Raw genomic sequence first — 26799 nt, 5'->3', positions numbered from 1 at the left:
GCCTCCTGAGGGACCCTCGGGCAGGGAAGGCAGGTCTGTCTGCCGATCTGACAGGGAGCAGCGTCCCCCACGCCAGGGGCTACCACTCACCCTGGCTCGCAGCCGAAGCACCAAGAGGACCTGCCTTCCAGTTCCAATGTGCTTTCCACCAACTGCAGAAACCCCAGTGACAAAACCGGCACGTGTCTACAAGCACACACACAGCACCGGCACGCATGCCCGCACACACACGTGCACGCGTGCAGGGCTTGAGCCAGACCCTGCATCGTTATTCATCTGCAGGCAGAACAATCCACACAGAGGATGTCTGCACATCTCCCCAGATCTCCCCCCGCTGCGCTGGGAGCTGACAACCGGCAGGAGAACAAAAGAGGCGCTCGGAGCTACACCCCCCAGCCACCAGCCCAGGCAGTTAGGGAAGCGCCCCGTCCTGCAGGGGTTGCCCTAAGAGGGGACACGGGATCTCTTACCGGCTCCCTGGCTGCGTGAACACAGCATGTGTCCTGTCAGGGACCGGCAGCTCCACTCCACCGCAGCCCCTGTGGCTGGGGGTGCCCGCACAAGGGGGAGCTCAAGCCTGCCTGTCTGTGCCTGCTGCCTGTGATGGCCAAGTTCACGCAGGCTCCGGCAACGCTAACCCTGGCCAGACTCAGGGCTTCCTTGTTACTTAGCTGCCAACTCCTGACCTCAGGGGCAACCTTCCCAAGGCTTCTCGGCTTAAACCCCCCGAGGCTTGCCCTCGAAACCCCTAAAGGCTCCGGGGTCTTCCTCTCCATAACGGAAAAGAAGGAAATACCAAAAAGACCACTGTCACACAGCTGCAACCATTTCACAGAGCTAGACAATCACACAAGGTGTGCCACCCCAAGTTCAACCTAACAGCCGTAGGGTCAGACGGAACCATGAAGCCTAACAAAAAAACACATTCAATGGCTTATTTGACGCCTATCTGTGGTCTCGGGTTTATTACACACCCAGGAGGAATGTAATCCAAACAAGTAACAAAGTATTTCCGGAAGTCTTACTGTGCCCGAGGCATTCAGGGCAGACCACAGAGGGGTCACGGGCTGACCCTGACGTAGCCAATCCGTCTGTCCCTTCACAATGCCCTGCATTTAAAGTCCCTGCGCCCCACCTCCCCCCTAAGGCTGCCCGAGACCCCTCCCCAATACAGGAAGTGCCCCCTCAACCGGGGTCCCTAACAGCTTTCCCTCACAGAGGCCCCCAAAACACACACACACATACACACGCACACACGCCTGCCCCAGATTCCACTCTTAGCCTTCAGGATGGGTTTTCTCTTTTCTGCCTGCTTCTATCAACCTCTTCTAAATTTAGAGCAATTCTTTCCGACACTGGCTCATTTAATCAAGTTAACACAAGCTACTCTGCACCACCTCCTATACGACTCCTATGTCACTAAGAGTGACTTCTTCATTTTTTTCACACCAGCATGACCTTACACCCTGTGCTGCTGCACTAACGTCCCATGCATTAATTAAGCATTTAAACAAGTCTTCAAGAAAGGCTGCCATGGTTCTCCCATCACCCAAGGACAGGGAGTAGTGAGCAAGTGGGTAGCTTGAGACAACCACACAGAGAAGTGGAGCGAAAGCTTAACCTGTGTTTTCTTTTTTCTTTTTTTGTCTTTTTAGGGCCACACCTGTGACATACGGAGGTTCCCAGGCCAGGGGTGGAATCTGAGCAGCAGCTGCCGGCCTACACCACAGCCACAGCAATGCCAAATCCAAGCCACATCTGCAACCTACACCACTGCTCACAGCAATGCCGGCCTCCTTAACCCATTGACACAGGGATCCAACATGCATCCTCAAGGATGCTCGTCAGATGCGTTTCCACTGAGCCACGACAGGAGGTCCCCAACCTGCGTTTTTCCACTGGACGCCTACACTCTCCGTGCTAGTTTTCACGTCCGTCCATGTCTTACCTTACCAAGCACAGGGTCCCTTCACTAAGACACAGTGTAGTGCAACTCTGGCCACGTGCCTGGCATCCAGGACGAGCCTGGTGGCTCTTCAGGGGATGTCATCACACTTCCTCCTCGAAAGGTGTGTTCCTGGTATTTACAAACGGAGCACCTCAAAACACCTTCTAGGAATGCAGCTTCCACCCTTCGTTTAGAATGGTTTGAGAGTGACAGGAAAATGACAAAAGGAGAGCACCCCCTTGTACCTGACACCCCAGTTTCCTCCACAGTCGACACAGTGGTAGAGTGTATTTGTCCTCATGAGTGACCCCATCCTGCTATCTTCCTAGTAACTCAAGTGTGCACTTCTTTCTGATTTTCTTCATCCTCCCCCTATACTCTTTTTTTTTTTTTTTTTTTTTGGCCCAGGATCCCACCTTGTATTGAATCATCATACCTCCTTAGGCTCCTCCTGCCTGAGCGACAGCTTCTCGACTCGCCTTGTTTTTGATGCCCTGGATGGTTCAGAGGGGCACCGTGCGGGCATTCTGCAGAACATCTCTCAGCTGGGATGTGTCTGATGTTTTTGCGCGACTTCCCTGGAGGAGTTCAGGATGTGGAGGGGAGCCCACAGAGGGGAAAGGGCCTTCTCAGCATAAGACAGTCCACGGCGTGCTAGCCACCCTCCGCCCTGTATCCATCCGCCGGGAGGCTTAGGGACCGCGCGCAGCAGCTTCTCTGCGGTCCCAGGACGCGCTGCCCCGCTCTGCAGCCCGCCCTCCGTGGAAGGGGGGACCGCATGAAGCCCAAGTTAAAGGAACGAGGGGCTCTGCTTCACCCCCTCCAGGGCGGAGGATCGACACACAGATTCGGAATTCTTCTGCATTCATCTGTCTCCTCCCCAGTTATTAATTGATCCGGTCATGTATGTGTATCAATATGGACTCAGGGCTAATTATTTTATTCACCGCGTTATAAGCCTACACGACCTTACGTCCTTACAGCTTTGGTCACAGGAAACTCTAAGGGAGCTCCAGTGTCCTTGTGGCTTATCCTCATCGTTATACATTTGTTGTGGTTGTTTTGATACTTCCTTACTGTTCTGGGCACAAGACACTGCCTATTCCCTGCCTCAGGCCTCATCTGTTCCTCCAGGGAGCCCAATTCCTTGTAATGCAGAAGCGTATAAGACACCAGGACATGGGAGTTCCCATCGTGGCGCAGCGGCAACGAATCTGACTAGTATCCGTGAGGACGCAGGTTCGATCCCTGACTCAGTGGGTTAAGGATCCCGCACTGCCGTCAGCTGTGGTGTAAGTCGCAGATGTGGCTTGGATCCCACATTGCTGTGGCTGTGGCCTAGGCTGGCAGCTGTAGCTCCGATCTGACCCCTAGCTTGGGAACCTCCATATACCATGGGTGAAGCCCTAAAAAGAGAGGAAAAAAAAGGAGAAAAGAAACCAGGATGTGTGCTGCTTTTGCTCTAGGACTGCCCCCCATGCTTTTTTTTTTTGCACGCAGACGTTCCCGGGCTAGGGATCCAACCCAATCCATAGCAGTGACGACACTGGATCCTTAACTTGCTGAGCCACCAGGGAACTCCTAGGAATCCATTTTTATGTTTAATTTTTTTTTTATTTTTATGGCCACACCCATGGCGTATGAACGTTACCAGTCCAGGGATGGAATTGGAGCTACAGTTGTGACCTACACTGCAGGTGCAGCAACAGAATCTCCTTTAACCCACTGCATTGGGCTGAGGATTGAACCCACACCTCTGCAGGGACATAAGCCGCTGTAGTTCGGTTCTTAACCCCTGTACCACAGCAGAAACTCTTAAGAGTCCATTTTTAAAGGGACCCTCAATGAATGATTTCTCAAGAGAAAGCTAATTATGGGTTCTTAAAGATCCATGTTTCCTAGAATGAGGCACAATTATCAGGGAGTTTAGGACTCTCAAAGCTTATGCTGTGTTAACAGCCATTAAGACCTGCACATCCTGTGGAGTTCCCGTGGTGGCACAGAGGTAACAATCCCAACTAGTATCTATGGGATGCAGGTTCAATCCTTGGCCACTCAGTGGGTTAAGGATCTAGTATTGCCATGAACTGCGGGGGGCAGGTCACAGACTCGGCTCGGATCCCACATTGCTTTGGCTGTGGGGTAGGCTGGCGGGTACAGCTCCGATTCTACTCCTAGCCTGGGAACTTCCATATGCCTCGGGTGCAGCTCTAAAAGCAAAAAGAAGGGAAGAGAGCATGCTAAGCACCCTGGCACCCCGGCATTCCAAATGAGCGCTCCCCCCCAGCCTCTCCGGCAAGCTGCTAAAGCCAAGGCCCCCTCCCAAGTCACTTCACCTGAGCTGGGCCCTTCGGGTCCGAGGACACCCTCTCTCCCAATGAACGTTAAAATGAAAATAAAGTCATAAAGTATTTTCCTTATTTTTATAGTTCTTAAGCTGCAAAACACAAAAGGGATTTGCATGATACATAAGCAGAACTCTAAAGCCAATGTTAGTTCAATGGCTTTGCTGGGAAGGAAGTGTCACTCTAGTGGCCCCATACACCACAGAGCCACTGCTCGTGGGTCCTGCTACCAAGGGCTCCCGGATGCCACTAAAGGGCTCACTGCTCATCTCTCGATGGACAGGACACAGAGCTGCGTGGCCATGGCAGGCTGATGACTCGTCCCTTGTCTGGAGCGAGAGCTTGGGTTTCACCTGAAGCGGGACACGTGTCCCCCAGACTCCACCCCTGGCTCTGGCCAAGGTCAAGCCCATCACTACCTCTGACAATGAGGCTCCCACATACCCAAGGCGTGACCCTGCACACCGTCCAGACTATCCCAGTAAGATGTGAAAGGGAGTAAGAACACAAAAGATTAAACTGGCAAGAACGTGTATGTTCCCACCCATCGCGTGTACTCCAGGTCTGAGAAAACCTGCAGCCCATCCACTTTCCAGGCCCTGTCCCTGCTCCCGTCTCTCTCCCCCACCTTCCTACCCCCTGGCTTTCGGTGCTGATGGGGGTGGTACACGTGGGTGGAAGGAGGATGCCTGGGGGCCGGAGGGCTGCAGACAGCAAGCAGGCTCCCGGCTCCAGCGCGGCCCTCCATGGATTCCTGGGTCCTGTGCTCGTGTATTGTCCACTTGGAAATATTTTCATGCATTTAGGCTGCACAAGAAAGAAGCAAATCGCAGAAGTGTTTTTTCTTATTTATATGTGGACCTTGAGGGAATTTATAAGAAAACGGATTTCTGGAACCAGCTGCAGGAGGTTCAACACCACTTAATACACAGAGTACGTGGAAACGAACTCTGATGGCCGAGGACCCGTCTCACCTCCAACTGACGTGGATGAGGGAGACGCAGTCTAATTCTAGGTGGCGCCATCACTTCAGGTTAAAGGTGAAAAATAAACCTACCTCGTCGATTGGGAGTGTGGACTAGCAGATGCAAACTAGCATACATAGGGTGGGTCAGCACAGAGAGCTATGTGCAAGGTCCTGCGACAGCACAACACAGAGAACTACATGCAAGGTCCTGTGACAAACCATGAAGAGTCGGAAAAAGAATATATATGGAGAACTGAATCATCTTGGTGCACAGCAGAAACTAACACAACAATGTACATCAATTCTACTTCCATAAAATAAGTTTTTTAAAAAACTCATTTCAGAGGCGTTCCCATCATGGCGCAGTGGTTAACGAATCCGACTAGGAACCATGAGGTTGCGGGTTCGATCCCTGGCCTTGCTCAGTGGGTTAAGGATCTGGCGTTGCCGTGAGCTGTGGTGTAGGTCGCAGATGCGGCTCAGATCCCATGTTGCTGTGGCTCTGGTGTAGGCCAGCAGTTACAGCTCCGATTCGACCCCTAGCCTGGGAACCTCCATATGCCGTGAGAAGCGGCCCAAGAAATGGCAAAAAGGACAAAAAACAAAAAACAAAACAAAAAACTCGTTTCAGGAGTTCCCATCATGGCTCCTTGGTAATGAACCTGACTAGGATCCATGAGGATGTGGGTTTGATCCCTGGCCTCACTCAGTGGGTTAAGGATCGGGCGTTGCCATGAGCCGTGGTGTAGGTCGCAGATGCAGCTCGGATCCTGAGCTGCCGTGTTCAAGGCTGGCAGCTGTAACTCCAATTCGCCCCCTAGCCTGGGAACTTCCACATACTGCGGGTGTGGCCCTAAAGAGCACAACAAAACAAAAACAAAAACCGCCGTTTCAGGAGCGACTGCTCAGTGGGCACGAGGTTTCCTTCTAGGGTGATGAAAACGTCCCGGGGCTGGACGGTGCTGGTGGATGTGTGACACTAGGAAGAAACTCAGAATCACTCAATCATACACCCTCAATTGGTACTTTTTACATTAAGTGGCTCCTAACACATTTTACTTTTATTTTATTTTCTAACACAATTTTAAAATCAGTAAGGAAAATCTTTACAACCCCATGTCCAAAAGAAAGGGGAAGTCACTTGGCGTAATTTAAAAATCACTGCAAGTCATCGATAGGATGTGCCAAACAACAGCCAGCGTGACCCAAGGTATGGGCACCGACAAGACACCCAGGAATGGACGTCAGACAGAGAATCCGACCGGATGTCTGCTCCTCCCCGCCTCTCGAGAGGGAGCCTGACCGCGGTGGGGCTTGGGATCAACTGCCCCAGGGGCTCCCCCAGACAATGATTTCCGATGCGAACACAAAAATGCCAACCTGGACAGACAGGAACATGGGCAAACCAGCTGCAGTTTAGCTGCCTTGTCTTGGCCCCAAGCAGAGAGAAGCCTGCATCCAGGACCCACGCTCCAAAGCGCCTGAATGATGCTGAGGATGGCCTGGGGGTGGCAGCCATAGGACGCGTCACCTCGGCCAGGACCCTCCTGGTCCTCAGGGATGCCCTCGCTCGCCTCTGCAGCAAGCTTTCCTTGTGCCACGGATCGGGAACGCGTACCTCTGCCCCGAAGCCCAGGCTGGCTCCTGCCCGTGAGACTGCCCAGCGCCTCCCACAGGCAGGAACGGACAAGCTGGGGTTCAGGCTTCACTGAGGAGGTGCACTTACAGCCCCCACACGGGGCCATCCCACGGCTTGGACGGAGACGTCTAATGTCACCTGTTAACAAAGGAGATCAGCAAGGGCGCTAAATGGGGGCTAAGCGGGGGGCCACCCTAGGTCTCATTCACAAACAGGAATCAGAGACCTGACACTTGACCGTCGGGTTCTTGGGTCAAAGAGCAAAGCCTCTCAGCTATGCTTGTGTGCTACGACGTCCAAGTTCAACCAGGGTCAACGGACAAGGGTTGGAGCTATGAAGACGGGACGGGGGTCAACTGAGAAGAGAGACCAGAGGACATAGCACAGCAGACCCTACCAGGATGGCTGTGCAGGTCTCTCCATCCGAGAAGAGAGGCCGGGTCCAGTCCCGTCCCTGGCCCTCAGCTTCAGGGCTGCAGGTATTAACGCTCCCCACCCCTGTCCGGCAGGCTCTTTCCTCCGACGTGCTGTCCTGCACATCGGCACCGTGGCACCGAGCCCCGGAACCCTCCAGCTTCTCCCTTAAAAGGCTTCCTTCTGAATCACGTAAAGACCAAGCCAGCAAGGACAGCCTGTGGTCCCTTGTCCTGACTCTGCGTTTCCTGCAGAGTATAAACATCAGGAGAAATGCAATTACAAACAAAGATGTAAAAACACACCACCAGCGCCTGAGCTCGGGTTTTCTTACGGCCACTGTTTCTCATTTGCGGGAGGACGGAGGTTTGTTTGCAAGGACTCCGTGTACAGCAGACGCAGCCCTGCCCCATGCCGGCTCCGCCCTAGAAAACTTCCAAGCTTGATTTTCACCGTGTTATTATCCCAGGGCGGGCGGGCTTCCTAATTACCGGGCGCAGCCGCTCAGAATGGAAAGCTTCAATTGCCCTTTAGCTAATTGGAGGCCGGGAAGTCTTCCCTGCAGTGGCAGAGGAGGAGTAGAGCTTGGATGGCAAGGCTCTCTTACGCGGCAACCTACCTGCAAGCAGCCCGTTCAGTAAATGCACCGTCAGTCCTGGCATCGAGCTCTGTACACCGAGTCACGGCTCAGGGAACGTACGAGAATGACCCTCCGAAGGCTGTAGCTCATTTAAGAATTTAACATGAAAGCTCGTTTTCCCCCTAAAGAGCTTGACTGCACACAGATTCCACGGCCTGGTTCTTGGTGGCATTTAGGACCTACTCCTAATCCTCCCCCCGTCTCCTCTCCCAACAAAATGCAAGCCTGCAGGTCAGTGTCAGCCCAGTGGCAGTAGCTCCTCAAAGTGGGGTGGAAGCGGCCGGGAGGAGGAGACGGAGGAGGGAACCCACATCACCTGGCAGTCACAGCTGCCAGGCTCCACCCCCGGGGGATGTGTCTGCAGAACCTCCCAGGACATAATCCACATGAAAGACTCGCAGGGGAGGAGCAAGACCTCAATGTGGTAAAACTTAACTTTCTTGCAAGGTTTAAATACTATGCTGGCAAACGAGTCCCTGCTACTGCCTTTGAGCTGCTCATGTCCCCAATGAAAGGCAATTTTCCATGGAGCGCAGAAAATCGTAAAGACAATTTCAGCCGGTGGATGGCGCCAACATAGAAAGCTTACTCCCCACGGTCAAGAGGAGGAGGAGGGATAAAGTAGGAGTTTGGAATTAACAAATACACACTGCTAAATAGAAAACAGATCTAGGAGTTCCCGTCGTGGCGCAGTGGTTAACGAATCCGACTAGGAACCATGAGGTTGCAGGTTCGGTCCCTGCCCTTGCTCAGTGGGTTAATGATCCGGCGTTGCCAAGAGCTGTGGTGTAGGTCGCAGACGCGGCTCGGATCCCATGTTGCTGTGGCTCTGGCGTAGGCCGGTGGCTACAGCTCCAATTCAACCCCTAGCCTGGGAACCTCCATATGCCGCGGGAGCGGCCCAAAGAAATAGCAAAAAGACCAAAAAAAAAAAAAAAGAAAAGAAAAGAAAACAGATCTACAACAAGGACCCACTGTGTAGCACAGGGAACTATATTCAATATCTTGTAATAATCTATAGTGGAAAAGAATCTGAAAAAGAATACGCACAAATCATTCTGCTGTATACCTGAAACTAACATTTGAAATCCCTATACTTCCATTAAAAAACAAAAAACAGGAGTTTCTGTCGTGGCTCAGCAGTAACGAATCTGACTAGGATCCATGAGGACTCAGATTCAATCCTTGGCCTTGCTCAGTGGATTGAGGATCCAGCGTTGCCGTGAGCTATGGTGTAGATCACAGACGTGGCCTGGATCCTGTGTGACTGTGGCTATGGTATAGACTGGCAGCTGTAGCTCGGACTGGATCCCTGGGCTGGGAACCTCCATATGCTGTGGGTACGGCCCTAAAAAGCAAAAAAAAAGAAAAGAAAAATTTAAAAAAAAAACAATGTCCAAGAATAGGTGACCGTCATAAAAGATTTTTTAAATAATTAAAAAGAAAAGGACTGAATCAAGCAATGTTAGGCTTGGGCTCACTGCTTTAATCCGTCCTCCCATCCCTCACCCACCCCTCCACCCATGTGCCCAGCCACGTGGGCATCTCTTTAACCACTACCTTCCACCCACCGTTCCACTCATCCACCTGATGGGTCCATCCATCTGCCAGTCACTATGGCCACTCAGGACACCCCGGCTGCCACCTCCTAGTCAGATACTCTGAGGAAGGCTCCTGGGCTCCCGAGGACGGCCTGATAAGCAGCCATTGACCGAGGGAGAATTAAGCTTGGCTTTTCAAAGGACAGAAAGGTGGCACTGAGTCCTGAACCTGGGGATGGGGAGGGAGGGTGCGGCACACTTCACAGAGAAAACAGGGCGTGCAGGGCCTTCCAGGTCATGGTACTGTGTCCCTGCACCGCGCCACCTGCAGAGGATGGCCAGGCTGACGGAGGTCACCTGAAAGTGATGTTGCCCAACCAGCAGGGGGGCGCAACCACAGCTCGAAAGATCCCTGCAGAGAGGCTTTGCCGGATTCCCCCCTTCCTCAGCTGTGGGCAAGGATAGCAGCTCCTTCATTTTATTTTAGACTTCTTTTGGGGGGGGGCTCACCCGGGGCACATGGAAGTTCCCAGGCTAGGGGTGGAATCCGAGCTGCAGCTGCTGGCCTACACCACAGCCACAGAAACTCGGGATCCAAGACGCATCTGCAACCTACACCACAGCTCACAGCAATGCTGGCCAGGGATTGAACCCTCGTCCTCACAAATCCTAGTCAGATTCAATACTGCTGAGCCATGATGGGCGCTCCAGTTCCTTTACTTTAAATGCCAGCACATCAGCTGTGACCCATCAGCTTAGCAACAGAAGGACACGTCCCGAGAGAATGGATGCAGCAGACAGATTTAAAGGCATTAGGGAGAAGCGGGGACATCCCTCCTGGTCCCATGAGCTAACTGGGCTCCGCCTTCATGTGCTGAAACCCCAACCCACCCCCGCCTAGAATGTGATGGACTGAGGCTCTTTAAAGAGGTGATTACGGTAAAATGAGGTTGTTGGGGTGGATCCGAATCCAATCTGACAGGTGTCCTTAAGAGAAAGAGGACCGAGGGATGACCAGGCAAGGACACGGGGAGCTGGCTGCCTGCACGTCCCGCAGAGGGGCCTCGGGAGAAACCAAGCCTGTTGACACTGGGTCTTAGACTTGGGACCGCAAGCTGTGACAAGGTATCTGCTGCTGACGCTGCCCAGTCCCCAGCAGTCCATCATGTCAGCCAAGAGAACTGCAACCCCTTGCTTTCAAGGTCCCCTGTCACAGGGGCAGAATGTATACAGGAAGCAGACCTCCATCAGGCATGACAATGAGGCTTGGAGATCAGGGCAAAACCCCCGAAAACAGTGGGCGCTGGCGGGTTAGGTCCTGATGGGGAAGGTGCACAGCTCGCGGAACAGCAAGGCTGGGGACAAGCAAACACTGCACACACACCAGCTGTCTTCCCTGCACCAGCCAGAGGTCCCCTCCCCTCCTCGCCCGAGATGCGCCAGCACCACGTAACTTTTTACAAAGAGGATAATTATGAGTCACCGCTTCAGTGCTAAGTATCAGGGTTTGTCCTTCCCTCCTGTACAAGGAGGTCCTCTGGGGACAGAACCTTTGTCCTACTTGTCTGTATCTGGAACACAGACTCTCGAGCCTCACGAAAATGTTCTCCATTGGATCTGCATGAAGAAATCACTGTTAGCTTGATGCTGTCCTGGTACCCCAACCAAGACAACAAAAACCATTCTTCATGGTCACGTTCCAGGTAACAAGTCAGCAGTCTCAATTCTTTATTCAGACACATGACATTAATTTTATGCAAAACACCGGGCACCTTTACATCCTTGCATGACAGATTTGGCTTTTGGTGACTTGGCCTGACGTGCCCTTTCGTGTATTCTCAAACGTGAGGTTTCGAGCACACTATTTCTTGCTGGGACTTCAGAAAATAAACATTCGCTGGAAGAAGTTGAAAACAGCCCTTCCGTGTTCCTCTGCTAGAATTACACTGGGTCTCAGCACTCTCTCAAAGCACACACAACGGTTCTCAAAATTGCTGAGTTTGGTAGCCCCAAACCAGAAAGCCTCTGGAACACTCTCCTCCAGCGTGGTCATGCGGTCTGCGGGGAGTCACGGTCGTGACCCATACAGCCTGTGGTCTGTTGCCCGTTCCTCTCGAGCCTTTCACTGCTGATGACGCCACCTACCCCACCCCCGACACACACACACACACACACGATGTGCACATTACAGCCATTTGTGAGGACTCTGCCCAGGGAGGAGAGGAGCCGACGAACGCCAAGCACCTGAGGGCTCTGCGGTGTCAACCCTCGAGGCCTCAGAGCACAGCGTGCCCCCCACACCCCGCCCCCGGCGGCAGGGCCTGAAGACTGTGGCTGGCTCTCGGCACGCGATCGGCTTGGAATCCAGAGACGTAAAGCTACAGTCATGCTGCTGAGACACAGCGCCATTCCGAAGCTGTATCATTCATCAGCCTTCCTCTGTCGCTCAGGGCTTTCGGGTCTGGGCCATGCAGCCTGGCACACAACGGCAGTGACGTCCCACACAAGCATGCACACGACACCACGCCTGCTCCCTCAGAGCCACGCCAGTAACCGACGCTCTTCTTGAAGGCCAACGCACTCTGCTCAAAGCCAGATGAAATAAAACCCCCTTACCTAAGGCTCTCAAAGGCAAACATTTACGTTGGTTCTCTCTGCAGCAGAACCCTTCATTCTGAGGTTGGTGTTTAATTCGAATATCGAACCAATCACCGGAGATTCTCCAGGCAACAGGAAGATCTGCATTCAATGACTCGTGTACAAATTCGATCCCGTTCCTCCCTCAGCCCTTTCAAAGTAAGGTTGTACCACAGCTCCCGCAATGACCTACCCCTCCTTCTCCTGCCCTCCTCATGTGGGAGGGGCAGCACGACATGGCACATTTCATCTAAATTCCATCCACCCTCATGGCTGTGAGGACACATTTGTTGGTTGGTTGGTTGGTTTTGTTTTTGGCTGCCCCATGGCATGTGGAGCTCCCAGGCCAGGGATCAGATCCAAGCTGCAGCCAGTCCGGATCCACTGTACCAGGCCGGGGATTGAACACACGTCCCAGTACTCCCAAGCCACTGCCAATCCTGTGACACCACAACAGAAGCTCCTGTGAGGACACGGCCCATGACTCATGGCCCGTGACAGCACAACACACGGCTCCCATTGAGCTTTCAGATGCTCTGATCCTGTCCTGGGGAGCCATCTGATTTGATCTGTTTTAAAGCCCAAAATTAACTCATTAAATAAGGCCAATCCAGAAAGGATCACCCCGGTTCTTGGACTCACGATCCTTCCAGACAGCGTGGACTGCCAGCCCCAGCAAGCCACTGCACCTAAGACGTTAACACATCAAACATCTGGACAATGCCTTTCATGCAAGCCCATCACACTGGATTTCTCCTTCTGTCAACGTCAAGAACTTTACTGTATGCAAAACACAGCAGCTGTTAGGAGGACCCAAAATGCCACAGTGGTGTAGGACGCATCCCTGCCCTTGGGATGCTCCTCCTGCCGCAGGGCTCTGGTCCTGGAGATGCTGGAAATCACGTCTGCTTTGCAGCCACTTCAGGTCTGCCAGAAACCAGACGCCCACCAACCAGGTTACCAAGCACTCGCCCACCACAAGGCAGCCTGCCCCCGAGACGCCTTCTCAGCCCCCGCAGATCCCAAATCCTCCTACCTTTGGGGGGGACGTCCCTCCTCGGCCAGGACTGCGGAGAAAAGCTCTCTCTGCTCACGGGGCTCCTCTGCCTCCCGCCGCAGGTCCACAGAAGCTTCCTGCCAGGGGCAGCACAACGAGACGCCCAGTCATCAAGCTGCCTCCTGCAAGACCTCTGTTACGACGAACCCCTCATTGTGGCCTCTCCCACAAGGGCGATGACGCAGCCTGCCGCCCCGGGCCGACAGCCGGCCAAAGTGTCTCATCGAAATGACTCAGCGAGACCCACGTCCCCTTGAGTTCTGGGCAGGAAGCAGAGCTCCTCCACGAGGGCTGTAAAAGTGTGGGACACACTGGCCAAAAAACCCTCATCAAATCGGATCCAGCTGGTTACAGCTCACGGCAGCCAGCCTCAAGCCCCGGTCTCGGAGTCTGGGACGCAAGCATGGAATTCACAGAAGTCTCTCGGCCAGGGCACCGCCAGGGCAGGAACACACACTCGCAGTGTTTGCAGCCTCTGGGCACCAGGAGGCCACACAGAAACCAGCAGCTCTCTTCACGCCCATTCATTACTGTGCAACAAACTGATTACTCGTTCTTTTTAAAAGAAACTCTATCTGATGCTGCAGGACTTTTCTTTGAAATACACACATGCAGAATTAAGGGGCAGAGAAATCAGAGAAAAGAGGGAGACTGCATACAGGTGTTTTTATTTCATGTTTTTTTTAATGGCCACACCTGCAGCATATGAAAGTTCCCAGGCCAGGGATTTAATCTGAGCTGCAGCTACAGAAATGCTCAATCTTTTAACCCACTGTGCTGGGATAGGGATTGAACCAGTGCCTCCACAGCAACCTGAGCCACTACAATCAGATTCTCAACCCACTGTGCCAGAGCAGAAACTGCAATATGTGGGGTTTTAGAAAGCTTAAAGTCAACTTTCGCTATCAAAACTCCTACTTAAAAAAAAAAAAAACCGCAGGAGTTCCTGTTGTGGCGCAGTGGTTAACAAATCTGACTAGGAACCATGAGGTTGCGGGTTCGATCCCTGCCCTTGCTCAGTGGGTTAAGGATCGGGCGTTGCTGTGAGCCGTGGTGTAGGTCACAGATGTAGCTCGGATCCCATGTTGCTGTGGCTGTGGTGTAGGCTGGCCGCTACAGCTCCGATTTGACCCCTAGCCTGGGAACCTCCATATGCCATGGGAGCGGCCCTAGAAATGGCAAAAAGACAAAAAAAAAAAAAAGTATTTGACAAAAAAAATCCACGAAATATACTAAAAATATTAAGTGATATATATCAGTGTTTGAAAAGTGTCTATCATACATTGTCTTAGGCCTTTTGGCAAAGCACCTCTTTTCATTTCAGAGGAGAACTCAGCATTTTCTATTATTTCCCCCAATTTCCTCCTTTCATATTAAACGGAAGCTAATCAAAGAGAAAGGCAGCCAAAACAAGAACTGACAATGAGGCTGGGAACTCCAGATGTGGGTGAAAACAGGACACTTGCAGTTGTCATGAATGTATCAGCTTTGTCCCCAGGCCCCTTTCACACAAGCTGATACCAGAAGAGCTGGTGCCCGGAAACACTCAGACAGCTGGACACAAGTGACACCGACACTGGGCCATTCTGGGGTGTCCTATGTGCCCTACGATGGGGTCAGGGCAGCTTTGTTCTGCTCATGGCAGGATGCTTACCTGCTTGTAGAGGTCCGTGGAGGGCGAGGACCTGGACCTTTCATGGATGTACGGTGGCCTCTCCTGTTGGTCCAGACCCACTTCCAGGATGTCATCTGCAGAGTGGTACCTCCCGGCGCTCCTGGCTTCCGGGGCTTTCCTCTGTTCCCTCCACGAGGCTTGATACTCGGCAAATGTTCCAAGTCTCTGAGGCGGGTCCGATCTTCCCGCCTTTCCCCCGTTCCCAGGTCCCGCTGTCTGTGGCCTCTCCGGCTTTTCCTTGGGGAACCCACAGGGCCCCGGCCTCCGCCCAGGCCGCTGGCCAGTGGGCTTGCTGGTTTCCTCAAAAAACTTCCACCTGTCGGCAAACGTGCGCACGGTCTCATCGGGAGGTCCAGGGTACCGGCGCGGGGGGTCGTCCCCCGCGAGCCCCACCTCGTTCATCTTCTCGGGCTCAGAGTACGACTTCAGCTTCTGCGCGGCCGTGAAGCGCCTGCGGCCTCCGATGCGCGGGGCGGGCAGCGCGCTGCCGCCACCACTGGTAGCGCACGACGGCGGCCTGGCCGGAGCCACCTCCCGGACGCGGGGGCCGGTGTCCGGGTCTACGTGACTGGGCTCCAAGTCGCGGCGCCTAAATGATGTGGCCCTCAGGACGCGGGCCTGGGCCTCCTTCAGGTGGTCCTTGTAGGAGCTGGTGACGGTGGCTTCCGGGGCAGTCCCCGCGCCCCCCGCCTGGTGCGCCCCCCAGCCACGCACCTCGGCCTCTTCCTCCTCCTCCTCCTCCTCCTCCTCAGCCCCGGGGCCGGCCAGCGTGGCTGTGCTCCTGCTCTTCTGCAGCCTGGCTCGCCGCAGCTGGATCTCGTTCCTCAGGGTGGTGGCGAACCGGTCGCTTCTCCGCATTGGCTTGCCCGCCGGGGCCTCGAGTGCCAGCCTCTCCGCGGCGCCATCAAAGCTGGGCTCGGGCCGGCGTGCCCCTTCCCGGGTCAGCGAGTGCAGCATGGGTGTCTGCAGGGGACAGATCTCGCCGCCACCCTGGTCGGCCCACGTGAAGTCACCTGCCACCTTCTTCAGGCTGGCTTTGTCCAAGAGGCTGCCGCTGGGCAGTTCCGTGGCTCCGGCCGCCCTGTCCGCTGGCATGGCCCTCCCTCTCTGGCGGGCGCCCGGCGCCCCCTCGAACCCGGACGGGTAGGAACGGGGCTGCGCGTCTGGGGCACCTCCCTGGAGACAACGCCTGGAGGTCACGCAGTAGTAGCGGCTCTGCGCGCCACCATCACCCTTCCGGTCAGCAGCGCTGGGCCACCCAACCTGAGTGGGGCTGTCATCCTGGAATCCCTCCGCAGGGGGCTGCTCCCTGAGCCATGTGGTGGCTCTGGGCCCCTCGCGGCAGAAGGGGCTCTCGTCGCTGGAGTGGCGTGGGTGCTGGCACCTGTAGGAAGCTTGCGGGCAGCGCACGTCCGTGCTGGACAGGGAGGCCTGAAGCCGGCTGGGTGCGCCACTGTCGCAGGGTGGCCATCCATAGTCCAGGTACGCACCGGGCACCCAGCCTGAGCCCCCAGCTCTTCTCGCATCGTTTGCGGGCCCGGGTCTCTGCAGGTGCTCGGCCATTTCCGGTCTCCAGTCGCCATGGGCCTGAGCGCCCACCAGGCCAGGAAAGTGCTGAGAGGTGGCCGCCTCTGCGAACGGAGGGCCCTGGGTCTTCTCGTGGCTCTTGGTGGCAGCGAAGCTGTCACGGCGGAGAGGGGGAGGGGGTGGGGGAGGGGACGAAGGGGCTTTTTTCTTCTCGGGAACATACCAGACTGGCCCAAAAGTGGACCTTCCAGAAGCAGCCAGCTTGGGCTCAGCGCTGTTCTCAGGCCTGGGGCTTCTGCTGCTGTCACAGGGGACCCTGGGTGGGAAGCACCCAAGCCTCTCCTCCACGCCCTGCGGGTCCCCGGCAGTCAGGCCCTGCCGGCCGCTGCCCGCCGCGGAGGCCTCCCAAAGGCCCACTTTGTAGAGAATGTTCTCGGCGGAGGAGGCGTCTGCCTTGGGCAGGGTGTGGTCCGGCGTGCTGGAGCTGGTGGAAAAGGAGCCGTAGGCCGAGTCCCGCTTGCTCGGGCCGCCCAGGTGGTCGATGCTGCTGTTGGACTTGGCAGCCGAGAGGCGCCCGGAGGGGGAGGACTGGGCAGGCTGGTCCAGGCTGTCCACGCTCCCCAGGGAGCTGAAGTGGCCAGAGGCGCGCTGCAGATTCGTCTGCTCCCATGCGCTGCCGGACAGGTCCTGGGAGGAAGAGCTGGAAAAGGAGAAAAACCACAGGCAACGGCGGGCGTTAGAGTCGAGTTGCAGCAAAGGGACAAGAGTCACAAGGCAGGCGGACGCGGCGGGCCCCAGGCGGAGGCATCAACGCGGGCGCCGACAACCGTTCTGCAACAGGGTCGCTGGACGCAGTACATCTAAATTCCTGTATTTCAAAGAGCAGCTTTCTCAGATTCAGACTCTGAAAACAAACTCATGGTTCCCACAGGGGAAAGCTGGGGGGCGGGGGGAGTATTAATTAGGATTGGGGGATTAACATATACCCGCTACTATATATAAAATAGCTAATCATCAAGGACCTCCTATATGGCACAGGGAACTCCACTCAGCAAAGGGGAATAACCTAAGTAAAAAGAATGGATATATGTACAACTGGATCACTTTGCTATACACCTGAAACTAACACAATATTGTAAGCAACTGTATTCCAATATAAAATAAAAATTACAATAAATTAGGAACAAAAAGAAATCTCAAAAAAATAAATAAAATAAATACCTCTTCCTAAACAGACACCTGCAATGACATGTAGTAGCTTTCTCACCTCAGCACCCACCCCAAGGCTGGCTGAAGTCCACAGCAGACAGCAGTGGGCCCTGCCCACGTCAACACCTTTACTGTCGTCAGTTAAGGTGGGTGGAAGGCGACCTGCACCCCATGAGCTAAGAACGGCTTTTAGATTTAGTGGAAGGAGGGGAGCAGGATCAAAAAGTATTTCCTGATCCGTCAGAATTACATGAAATGCAAATTTCAGGGCTCATAAATAAAGTCTGATGGGAACTCCTGCATGGCTGTTTACACACAGTGTGGAGCTGCTTCCCAAGACAGAGCTGAGTAGCTTCCACAGGCACTGGCCTGAAATACGATCAGGAGTCCCTTACAGAACAAGTTTGCAGACCCTGGTTTAGTGCAAGAAATGGTTCTTACTATGCACGGCTGACACTCAAAACGCAACCAAAAGAGAATGATGTTTAGGAGTTCCCGTTGTAGCTCAGCAGCAACGAACCTGACTAGTAACAAATCCTACTAGTATCGATGAGAATGCGGGTTCGATCCCTGGCCTCACTCAGTGGGTCAAGGATCTGGCATTGCCATTGGCTGTGGTGTGGGTCGCAGACGCGTCTCGGATCCCCGAGTTGCTGTGGCTGTGGTGTAGGCTGGCAGCTGCAGGACCAATTCGCCCCCTCGCCTGGGAACCTCCATATGCTGCAGGTGCGGCCCTAAAAAAGCAAAAAATAATTTAAAAATTTTTTTTAAAGATTGATGTTCAAATTAAAAAGCTGAGTGATAACATTACTTGTCCAAACCCAAATACTGAAGTACAGGCGTACCTCATCTGGCTGCGGTTTGTGGTTACTGCACTTTTTACCAATCGAAGGTCTGCGGCAATCCTGCATCAGAGCAGGTCTATCAGTGCCATTTTCCCAACACCATTTGCTCACTCTGTGTATCTGTCACTTTTTTTTTTTTTTTCCTTTTGAGGCCACACCTGTGGCATATGGAAATTCCCTGACATATGGAATTCCACAGCCACAGCAACACTGGATCCAAGCTGCATCTGTGACCTACACTGCAGCTGCAGCAACACAGGATTCTTAACCCACTGAGAGAGGCCAGGGATTGAACTTGAATCCTCATGGATACTAGCTGGGTTCTTAACCTGCTGAGCCACTGGGGAAACTCCACATTTTAAAAATTATTGCAATATTTCACATTTTTTCATTATTGTTCTCTTCCTTATGGTGATCTGTGATCACTGATCTTTGGTGTTACTATTGCGGAAAAGATAAATTTACTGAAAGCTCAAGCGATGATGAGCCCTTTTTAGCAATTAAGTATTTTTAAATTAAGGCACGTACATTTATTTTTAGACATAATAGTGGATACTTAAAGCTCTCAAAGGTGAAACTATTTCTCCAGGCATGCTAAGTGTTTTCATTAAAGCTCAAGGAAGCTCTAACCCTCATGCCTCAAGAAAAAACAATGTGGCCACTTGGGATTTAAGGAGAACCAGGATGAGAAAGAAAAATGTGTGACCAGGGCAAGGAGGTGATGACAACCTGGGTTCCACATCGTGTCCTCAGGGGACAGACCAGGTACCCTTTCCAGAAACGGAGCACATCTGGGTCCATCCCGTCACCGATATTCCTGTACAGATTGTTCCAGGAGATCGTAGCTCCAAGCGCGTATAAATAAAGCTGGGCACTGTTTCCACAAGGCATAGATGTTGTTTTAATCAAGAAACTGCCAGGAGTTCCTGTAGTGGCTCAGCGGAAACATCTAGCATCCGTGAGGACTAAGTTCGATCCCTGGCCTCGCTAGAGGGGGTTAAGGATCCGAGCTGTGTCACAGGTGAGGCTTGGATCATGTGTTGCTGTGCGTATGGCATAGGTTGGTGGCTACAGGTCCGATTTGACCCCTAGTCTGGGATCTTCCATATACCACGAGTGCACCCCTTCAAAAAAAAAAAAAAAAAGAAAAGAAAAAGAAACCGACAAATGGATTTCACGGAGATTCTATTAGATTAAGTTGCTCCGATAATGAAACGTAAAAGAGCACACTTTTTACTGCAGTTTTTACCACTTGGATGAGCATCTGGTTTTTCAAAAATACCCTGGGCTGCAAATATTCTAATCTCACATGGCTTTCAATAGGTAATACTGGGTTGAAGATGTTTTTCCTACACATGATGTAAGCACTTTACTTTGCAAATTTGCAACAGACCAGGATTTTCTAAGAGCCAAAAATTGATTTTGAGGTAGTTGCATTGGCGCCAAACACACGCAGACATGCATATCCCGTAGATATGCATGCACACACGTGCACACAGATACACATATACTCTCACACGTGCACTTGCAGACACCCCAAAGGCACACTACTTGCTGTTTCTATCATCCTTCTACCAGACTAGTGAAGACATGGCCACTAAGTCGAGGTCACTGTCAGCACACTGTGACCGGCAGGAACAGCTCCACGCCAGCTCCCTCATGGTGCTGCCACATGTTTGCCTGGCATTAGCCACTCTGTCCATGAAATGTGGGCTGCAGGTAAGCCAGGTGGACCGTCACTCTCCCTCCCACTGGCTCACAATTCTCATGTTCTCTGTTTCACAGTCATCCAGAAACCAGCAGGCCCCCCATTCAGCATCTACTTAGGATAAAAACTCTCAAAAAATGGGTACAGAAGGAACATACCTCAACATACTAAAGGTCATATGTGGAGTTCCCATTGTGGCTCAGTAGAAACTCCTAGAACTCAATGAATTCGGTCAAGTCATAGTATATAAAATTAATATACAGAAATCTGTGGTATTTCCAGATACTAAGAGCAAACTTTCAGAAAGAGAAATTAAGGAGATAACCCCGTTTACTATCACATCAAAAAGAATAAAAGACCTAGGAATAAATCGAACTAAGGAGGTTGAAGACTTGTACTCAGAAAACAGCAAGACACTGAATTAAAAAAAAAAAAAAAATGAAGATGGCATACATGGATGGAAAGACAGACCATGTTCATAGATTAGAAGATTGTTGTTCAAATGACCATGCTACCCAAGGCAATCTACAGATTCAATGCAATCCCTATCAAAAAACCAAGGGCAGGAGTTCCCGCTGTGGCACAACAGGATTAGTAGTGTCTTGGGAGCACTGGGATGCAGATTCAATCCCCAGCCCAGCACAGTGGGTTAAGGATCCAGCATTGCTGCAGCTGCAGCTGAGGTCACAACTGCAGCACGGATCTGATCCCTGCCCTGGGAACTCCTTATGCTGTGAGGCAACCAAAAAAGAAAAAGAAAAACAAAAATCAAGGGCATTTTTCACAGAGCTAAAGTAAGTGAAAATTTGTATGGAAATAGGAAAGACCCTGCACAACCAAAAATAAAAAAATCTGAAAGAACAGAGCTGGAGAAATCATCTTCTTTGACTCGATTATGCTACAAAACTACCAACATCAAAATAGTGTGGTACGGGGGGGGGGGGGGCGGAGACAGACACATAGATCAATGGAACAGAATGTAGAGAGCCCAGAAGTAAATCCACACACTTGTGGTCAATTAATCTACTACAAAGGAAGCAAAAATATACAATGGAGAAAACACAGTCTCTTCAGTAACTGGTGCTGGGAAAACTAGACAGCTACATGTACAAGAATGAAATGAGAACACTCTCTAACATCATATGCAAAAGTAAACTCAAAATGGATCAAAGACCTAAATGTAATAAGACCAAATACTATAAAACTCCTAGAGAAAAACAAAGACAGAACGCTCTTTGACATAAGTTGTAGGAGTATTTTTTGGGATCCGTCTCCGAAGGCAAAGGAAACAAAAGCAAAAATACACAAATGGGACCTAATTAAAACCAAAGGCTTTTTCAGAGGGAAAGAAAGCAACAAAATAAAAAGACAACCTACTGAATGGGAAAAATATTTGCAAATGATATGACCAAGGAGGGGTTAATATGCAAACTATATCAACAGTTCATACATCTCAGTATCAAAAACACAAATAACCTGATGTAAAAATGGGCAGATCTGAATACGCCTTTTTCCATAGGAGGCATAGACGGCCCATGAAAAGATGCTCCACATTGCTAATCAGAGAAATGCAAATCAAAACCACAATGAGGTATCACCTCACACCTGTCAGAAAGGTTATCCTCAAAAAGAACATAACAAATGCTGAAGAGGGTATCGAGAAAAGGGAACCCTTGGGCACTGTTGGTGAGAAAGTAAGAATGGTCCTCAAAAGGCTAAAACTAGAACCACCACATGAACCCGCAACCCCACTCCCGGGCGTATAGCCATAGAAAACGGGAACACATATTCAAAAAGATACACACAACTCCATGTTCACAGCAGCGTTATTTACAATCGTCAATATATGCAAGCGACACAAGTGTCCATCAACAGACGAATGGATAAAAAATATAAATACACATATCTTGCTATATATCTTAGTGTATACAAACACACACACTCTCACACACACATGTGCCCGCAAAATGGAATACTGCTCACTCATTTAAAAAAAAGATTGAAATGTTGCTAGCTATATTAACGTGGATGGATCTGGAAGGTATTATTATGTTTAGTGAAGTAAGTCAGACAGAGAAAGACACATCCTGTATAGTATCACTTATATGTGCAAACTAAAAAATACATAAATGAATGTAACAGAACAGAAACAGACTCACAGGTACAGAGAACAAACTAATGGTGACCAGTGGGGAGCAGGAAGAGGGGGAGGGCACGATAGGGGGAGATGAGCACAAACTACTCTGTATCAAATTAGCTGCAAGGACATCTTACACAGCACAGGGAACAGAGCCCAACTGTTCTAGTAACTACGAATGGAGGATAATCTATAAAAATTCTGGATCACGTTATACACCTGCAACTCCTATAATATTGTAGAGTAACTACACCTCGACAAAAAATACTTACGTAAAATAACTGCAGAAAGGTCCTAGGACAGCAAGGCAGGGAGGTCACGAGTGTCACGGGATGTGGAACCAGCCTCCCACCCCAGCGGGGCAGGACGGAGCACCTACCTGGCGTGGTGCCGGCCGGGCCAGGCGGGGCAGGTGCTGCTGGAGGAGAGCGGGGAGGTGGACGACTCGGGGTGGCCGTCGGAGAACTTGGTGGCATGCCAGGAGTGCGGCCTCCAGCTCAGCTCGTTCCTCCTGAAAGAGGTGCAGACAGCTCAGGAACTTCACACCCAGGACAGCTTCAGGCCAGGACAGGAGCAAGAGGCGGAAAAAGTCCACGGGATTTACGGCACGGCCTTCGGGGGCTGCCGCTGGGTCCAGACACCAGCCCTCCCTGGAGGTATTTGCTCCTGGACAACTTCCCTCACGGCAGAGTGAGCCTCACGGGCTCCAAAGGGAAGCAGCCCTTAGGCTTCCAAACTTATGCCAAGTCCAAAAATACACCCCATCCCCGCCCCCACAAGCCCACAGAGGAAACTTGTGTTTTCCGAGTCAGTGTGACTCTGCACAGGCCCCTGGCCTCCTTGAGGAGAAGCCACTGGCTGGGGAAGGGCTCGGGGGCTCCCCACTCAGCTGGGTCCCGCAGAGCTTCCACTGCGCTTCCATTTATCCACTCCCTGAGCGAAGTCAACACGGATACCCCGGAGTGCACGGGAACTAGGGCACACCTGCTCCTCTGAGCCTCCCAGGGGGTGTGAGGTCACCTGAGGGTCCCCCCCGAATCACAGGAACCACCACACCCTAGACTGCGAGGCTCCCGCCAGGGCTCTGGACGTGGCAGGGGCCTTCCTGCCCCCTCTATACTGCCCCGCCATCTGCGGGTGGTTTCTTAGGGCTTTAGCCGCTCCTGCCCAGGGGGGCTGAGGCGTGCCCAGCTGGGAAGCCCTAGAGCTGCTGCAGGATCGTCACAGAGCCTACAGGAGAAAGCTGCCAAGTGAGGAGACCGGCCACGCTCGCCTCTCCTCTTCCTTCAACTTAGGGCAGAACTGCCCGCCCCCCGGGGACACTTTACAGCTGCATCAAGATCGGAGAAGGAGCACCATTAGGCCTCCGGCATTCTGCCAAAAAGCAAAAATCTTAAAATTATACAATAAAGGAGTTCCTGTCGTGGTGCAGTGGAAACGAATCCGACGGAATCATGAGGTTGTGGGTTCAATCCCTGGCCTCGCTCTGTGGGTTAAGGATCCAGTATTGCCGTGAGCAGACGTGGGTCGCAGACGTGGCTCGGATCTGACACGGCTGCGGCTGTGGTGTAGACTGGCAGCTACAGCTCTGATTTGACCCCTAGCCTGGGAACCTCCATATGCTGCAGGTTAGGTCCTAAAAAGACCATAAAAAAAAAAAACTATACAATAAAGCATATTAAAGAAAACCCCCGAAGCCTTTATAACATAAACCTTCAGATAATTACGGAGGAAAAGTACATGGATGGCAAAATATGGAACGTGTTGCCTTTATGGTGGTTTCCCATGACCGAAAGCATAAAACAGATGAATTCATCACATCACAAAAGTAAAGGGATCGTAAAACCAAGACTGTACCTCATAGAGTTTCTCAAAATCCTCATAAGGAAAGTTCGGGCCACGTGAATTTCATTTTCAGATGGCTTTTTCTGTGCTATAATATCCATGACTTCTTTCATCTTCCTTTATAGTTAGTTAATGAAGGCAATAAACTAGACTGAAAACTGCAGACAAAAGGGCAAAAAAAGGCTTGGACACTGTGGCAATATATGTCAACCCTATACTTGGCATGAGCGGGGAATGAGCTGGTTTACTGTGACAGCCTCGCTCCGTGAGTAGAATGTTTAAAATACAGGCGGACCTCAGAGATATCTGCGTTGGGTTGCAGATCATCACAATAAAGGGAGGATTTTTTTAGACAAGAAAGAGAGCTAGTGACATGAATTTTTTGGTCTCCCAGTGCACATAAAATTTATGTTTCCACTATCCTACAGTCTATGATGGGAGTTGTGCAACAGCATCATGTCTAAAAACAATGTACAGACAACTTAAAAATACTTTCTTGCATAGTATGAGAAAAACAATGTGTATATATATATGACTGGGTCATTTTGCTGTACAGCAGAAATTGGCTCAACATGGTAAATCAATTACACTTTAATAAAATTTTTAAATTCTTTCTTGCTAAAAAATACTAACCATCTGAGCTTCAGTGAGTCCTAGCAGTAACAGTAGCAGTAACGTCAAAGAGCACAGATTAGAGATACCATAACAAGTACAATCAAAAGTTTGAAATACTGTGAAAATTACCAAAATGTGACACAGAGGCACCAAATGAGCAAATACTGCCAGAAAAAGGCACCAACAGACTTGCTTGACACAGGACTGCCCCAACCTTCAACTTGTTAAAAAGCACAGGGTGTGTAAAATACAATTAAGTGAACTACAGTAGGACAAGGTATGCCTGTATACAGACAGGGACTTGCACTCTGAGAAGATACAGTCCACAGTTATGGTACTAACCACGGCTTGGGAAAAAAAAAAAAAAAGAAAACATCGTGAAAAGGGGTGCGCCTGCAAGCTCTAAGTGAGGAATCACAGCTCTTGGGGACAGAGAAATTTTCTTAAAAACTGTGTGCTTTTGTCAAGTCCTCGGACTTTCCTAGAGCACAATGAATGTATCTGGGAACTGTGGGGGCGTTAGGTGGTTTCTGTTCGTCAGCCCCTCTGATGCCCTGAAACAGCTGGGTTTGTGCTGGTAACATGGGGGCAATCTGGCTAAGCGCTGGTCTCTCGGTCACAGACCTGCTACGACACTGGACAGAAAACCTGCTGCGGGGCGGGGGAGGGTTAGGACGGAATGCTCTGGCGCCACCTAGCGTTCCCAGCTGGAACGGAAACGACAGGGCCGCTTTAAATGCTTATTTCAACAAGACTCATCTGTTTTTACTCACACCTGAGATTCCTTCCACTCAGGTGGCTTCAAACCACCCGCCCCCCGGAAGTGTGGCGCCGCGAGGCGTGCAAAGGTCACAAGATGTGCCAAACCAGGCGAGCAAGACGCCCCGCCGTGAGGGCCTCGGGGAACTCGGAGCACCTGGTACCCGGTGCGGAGTTCAGCACCCTGCCTGCTCGCGGGGCTGGAAGGGACGCGCACAACAGCAGGCACTGCAAGCCGTCCCCTCCCGGGGCGATGCCTGCTACGAGCAACCGTCGGCCCAGGCCCACCACCCCCGGGGTCACACAGCCCCTGGTGGACAGCAAACGCGAATGGGCCAGAGGGCTGTGAAAGGGAGCCCCCTGCGCACGCAAGGAGCAGACTGGGGGGCCCGGTCACGAAGCCCCTTCCGGAAGGAGGAGCAGGGAGGGCGGCCTCCGGCCCTACCAACAGCCGGGAGGGGCCTACGGAGCCGCTCCAGAGGCTGGAGGAGGGAGGGAGGGAGGGCGCGGAGGGAGCCGGCTCCGCCCAGCCCGAAGGCCCGCGCAGCTCGGCCCTAAGGTGCCCTGGGCAGTGCCACGGTGCAGGACAGAGTGGGCAGGGGGGCGCGGGGGACGGCCGTGACCGAAGAGAGCGGGGGTGGGGGTGCTGACCCCTCCCGGCGCAATCCCAGCAGCTGCAGAAACTACAGCGGCGGAGGCCAAGTCACGCCCGCCGGAGACGACCCTCCCCACGCGGTCAGCCCAGGGCGGGGGAGGAAATCCTGCTGATGCAAACGGCTAGTGCTGCTGGGACAGCTTAGAGAAGAGGCGTATTGTATGACGCACGGGACGTTTAAAAATTAAAAGGCCAAGATGACAAAATAAACCGTAACCTAAAGATGACCACGAATAATACCTCTGCATGTCTTTCTACCTGTTTCACACAGTGGGGAGCGTCCTGCAGGCGCGGGGGCGGCGCCCTCCCTCAGCAGCCCACCTGGTTTGGTGAGCATGTCTCCATGTCACCGTCACTCTTCTAATACGTAAATTTTTTTTTCTTCTTCTTTTTTTTTTTTAAGGCCGCGCTCGTGGTCCATGAAAGCTCTCGGGCGAGGGGTTCGATTGGAGCCACAGCTGCTGGCCTAAGTCACAGCAAACAACGTGGGATCTGAGCCACGTCTGCGACCTACACCCCAGTTCATGGTAACGCGGGATCCTTACCCCCACGGAGTGAGACCAAGGATCAAACCTGCATCCTCATGGTTACAGTCGGGCTCATTTCCACTGCATCACAACAGGAACTCTAAAATGT

The 26799-nt window shown here is 52.2% G+C and overlaps 1 protein-coding gene across 3 annotated transcripts in view; it reads right to left on the bottom strand.

The window, feature by feature from the left end:
* LOC146394462 (shroom family member 2) overlaps positions 1-26799 on the bottom strand; it is a 153817-nt gene that overhangs the window by 39988 nt on the left and 87030 nt on the right. For 2 of the 3 annotated variants that reach the window (XM_085007093.1, XM_085007094.1), the window contains exons 3-5: positions 22669-22800; positions 14843-17090; positions 13168-13265 (exon numbers count right to left, since the gene is read on the bottom strand). In XM_085007093.1, coding sequence (XP_084863219.1) covers positions 13168-13265; positions 14843-17090; positions 22669-22800 — 2478 coding nt within the window. The remainder of the gene's footprint in view (positions 1-13167; positions 13266-14842; positions 17091-22668; positions 22801-26799) is intronic. The other variant, XM_085007095.1, reaches the window with a different exon arrangement.

This window comes from Sus scrofa, chromosome X (genome assembly GCF_054392235.1).
Source record: "Sus scrofa isolate SSC_HxYL_T2T_F1_AM1 chromosome X, Sscrofa_HxYL_maternal_Yorkshire_Landrace_v2.0, whole genome shotgun sequence".
In the NCBI taxonomy this organism is placed as follows: Eukaryota; Metazoa; Chordata; class Mammalia; order Artiodactyla; family Suidae; genus Sus; species Sus scrofa.
This window is presented reverse-complemented; position numbering and strand designations above follow the sequence as displayed.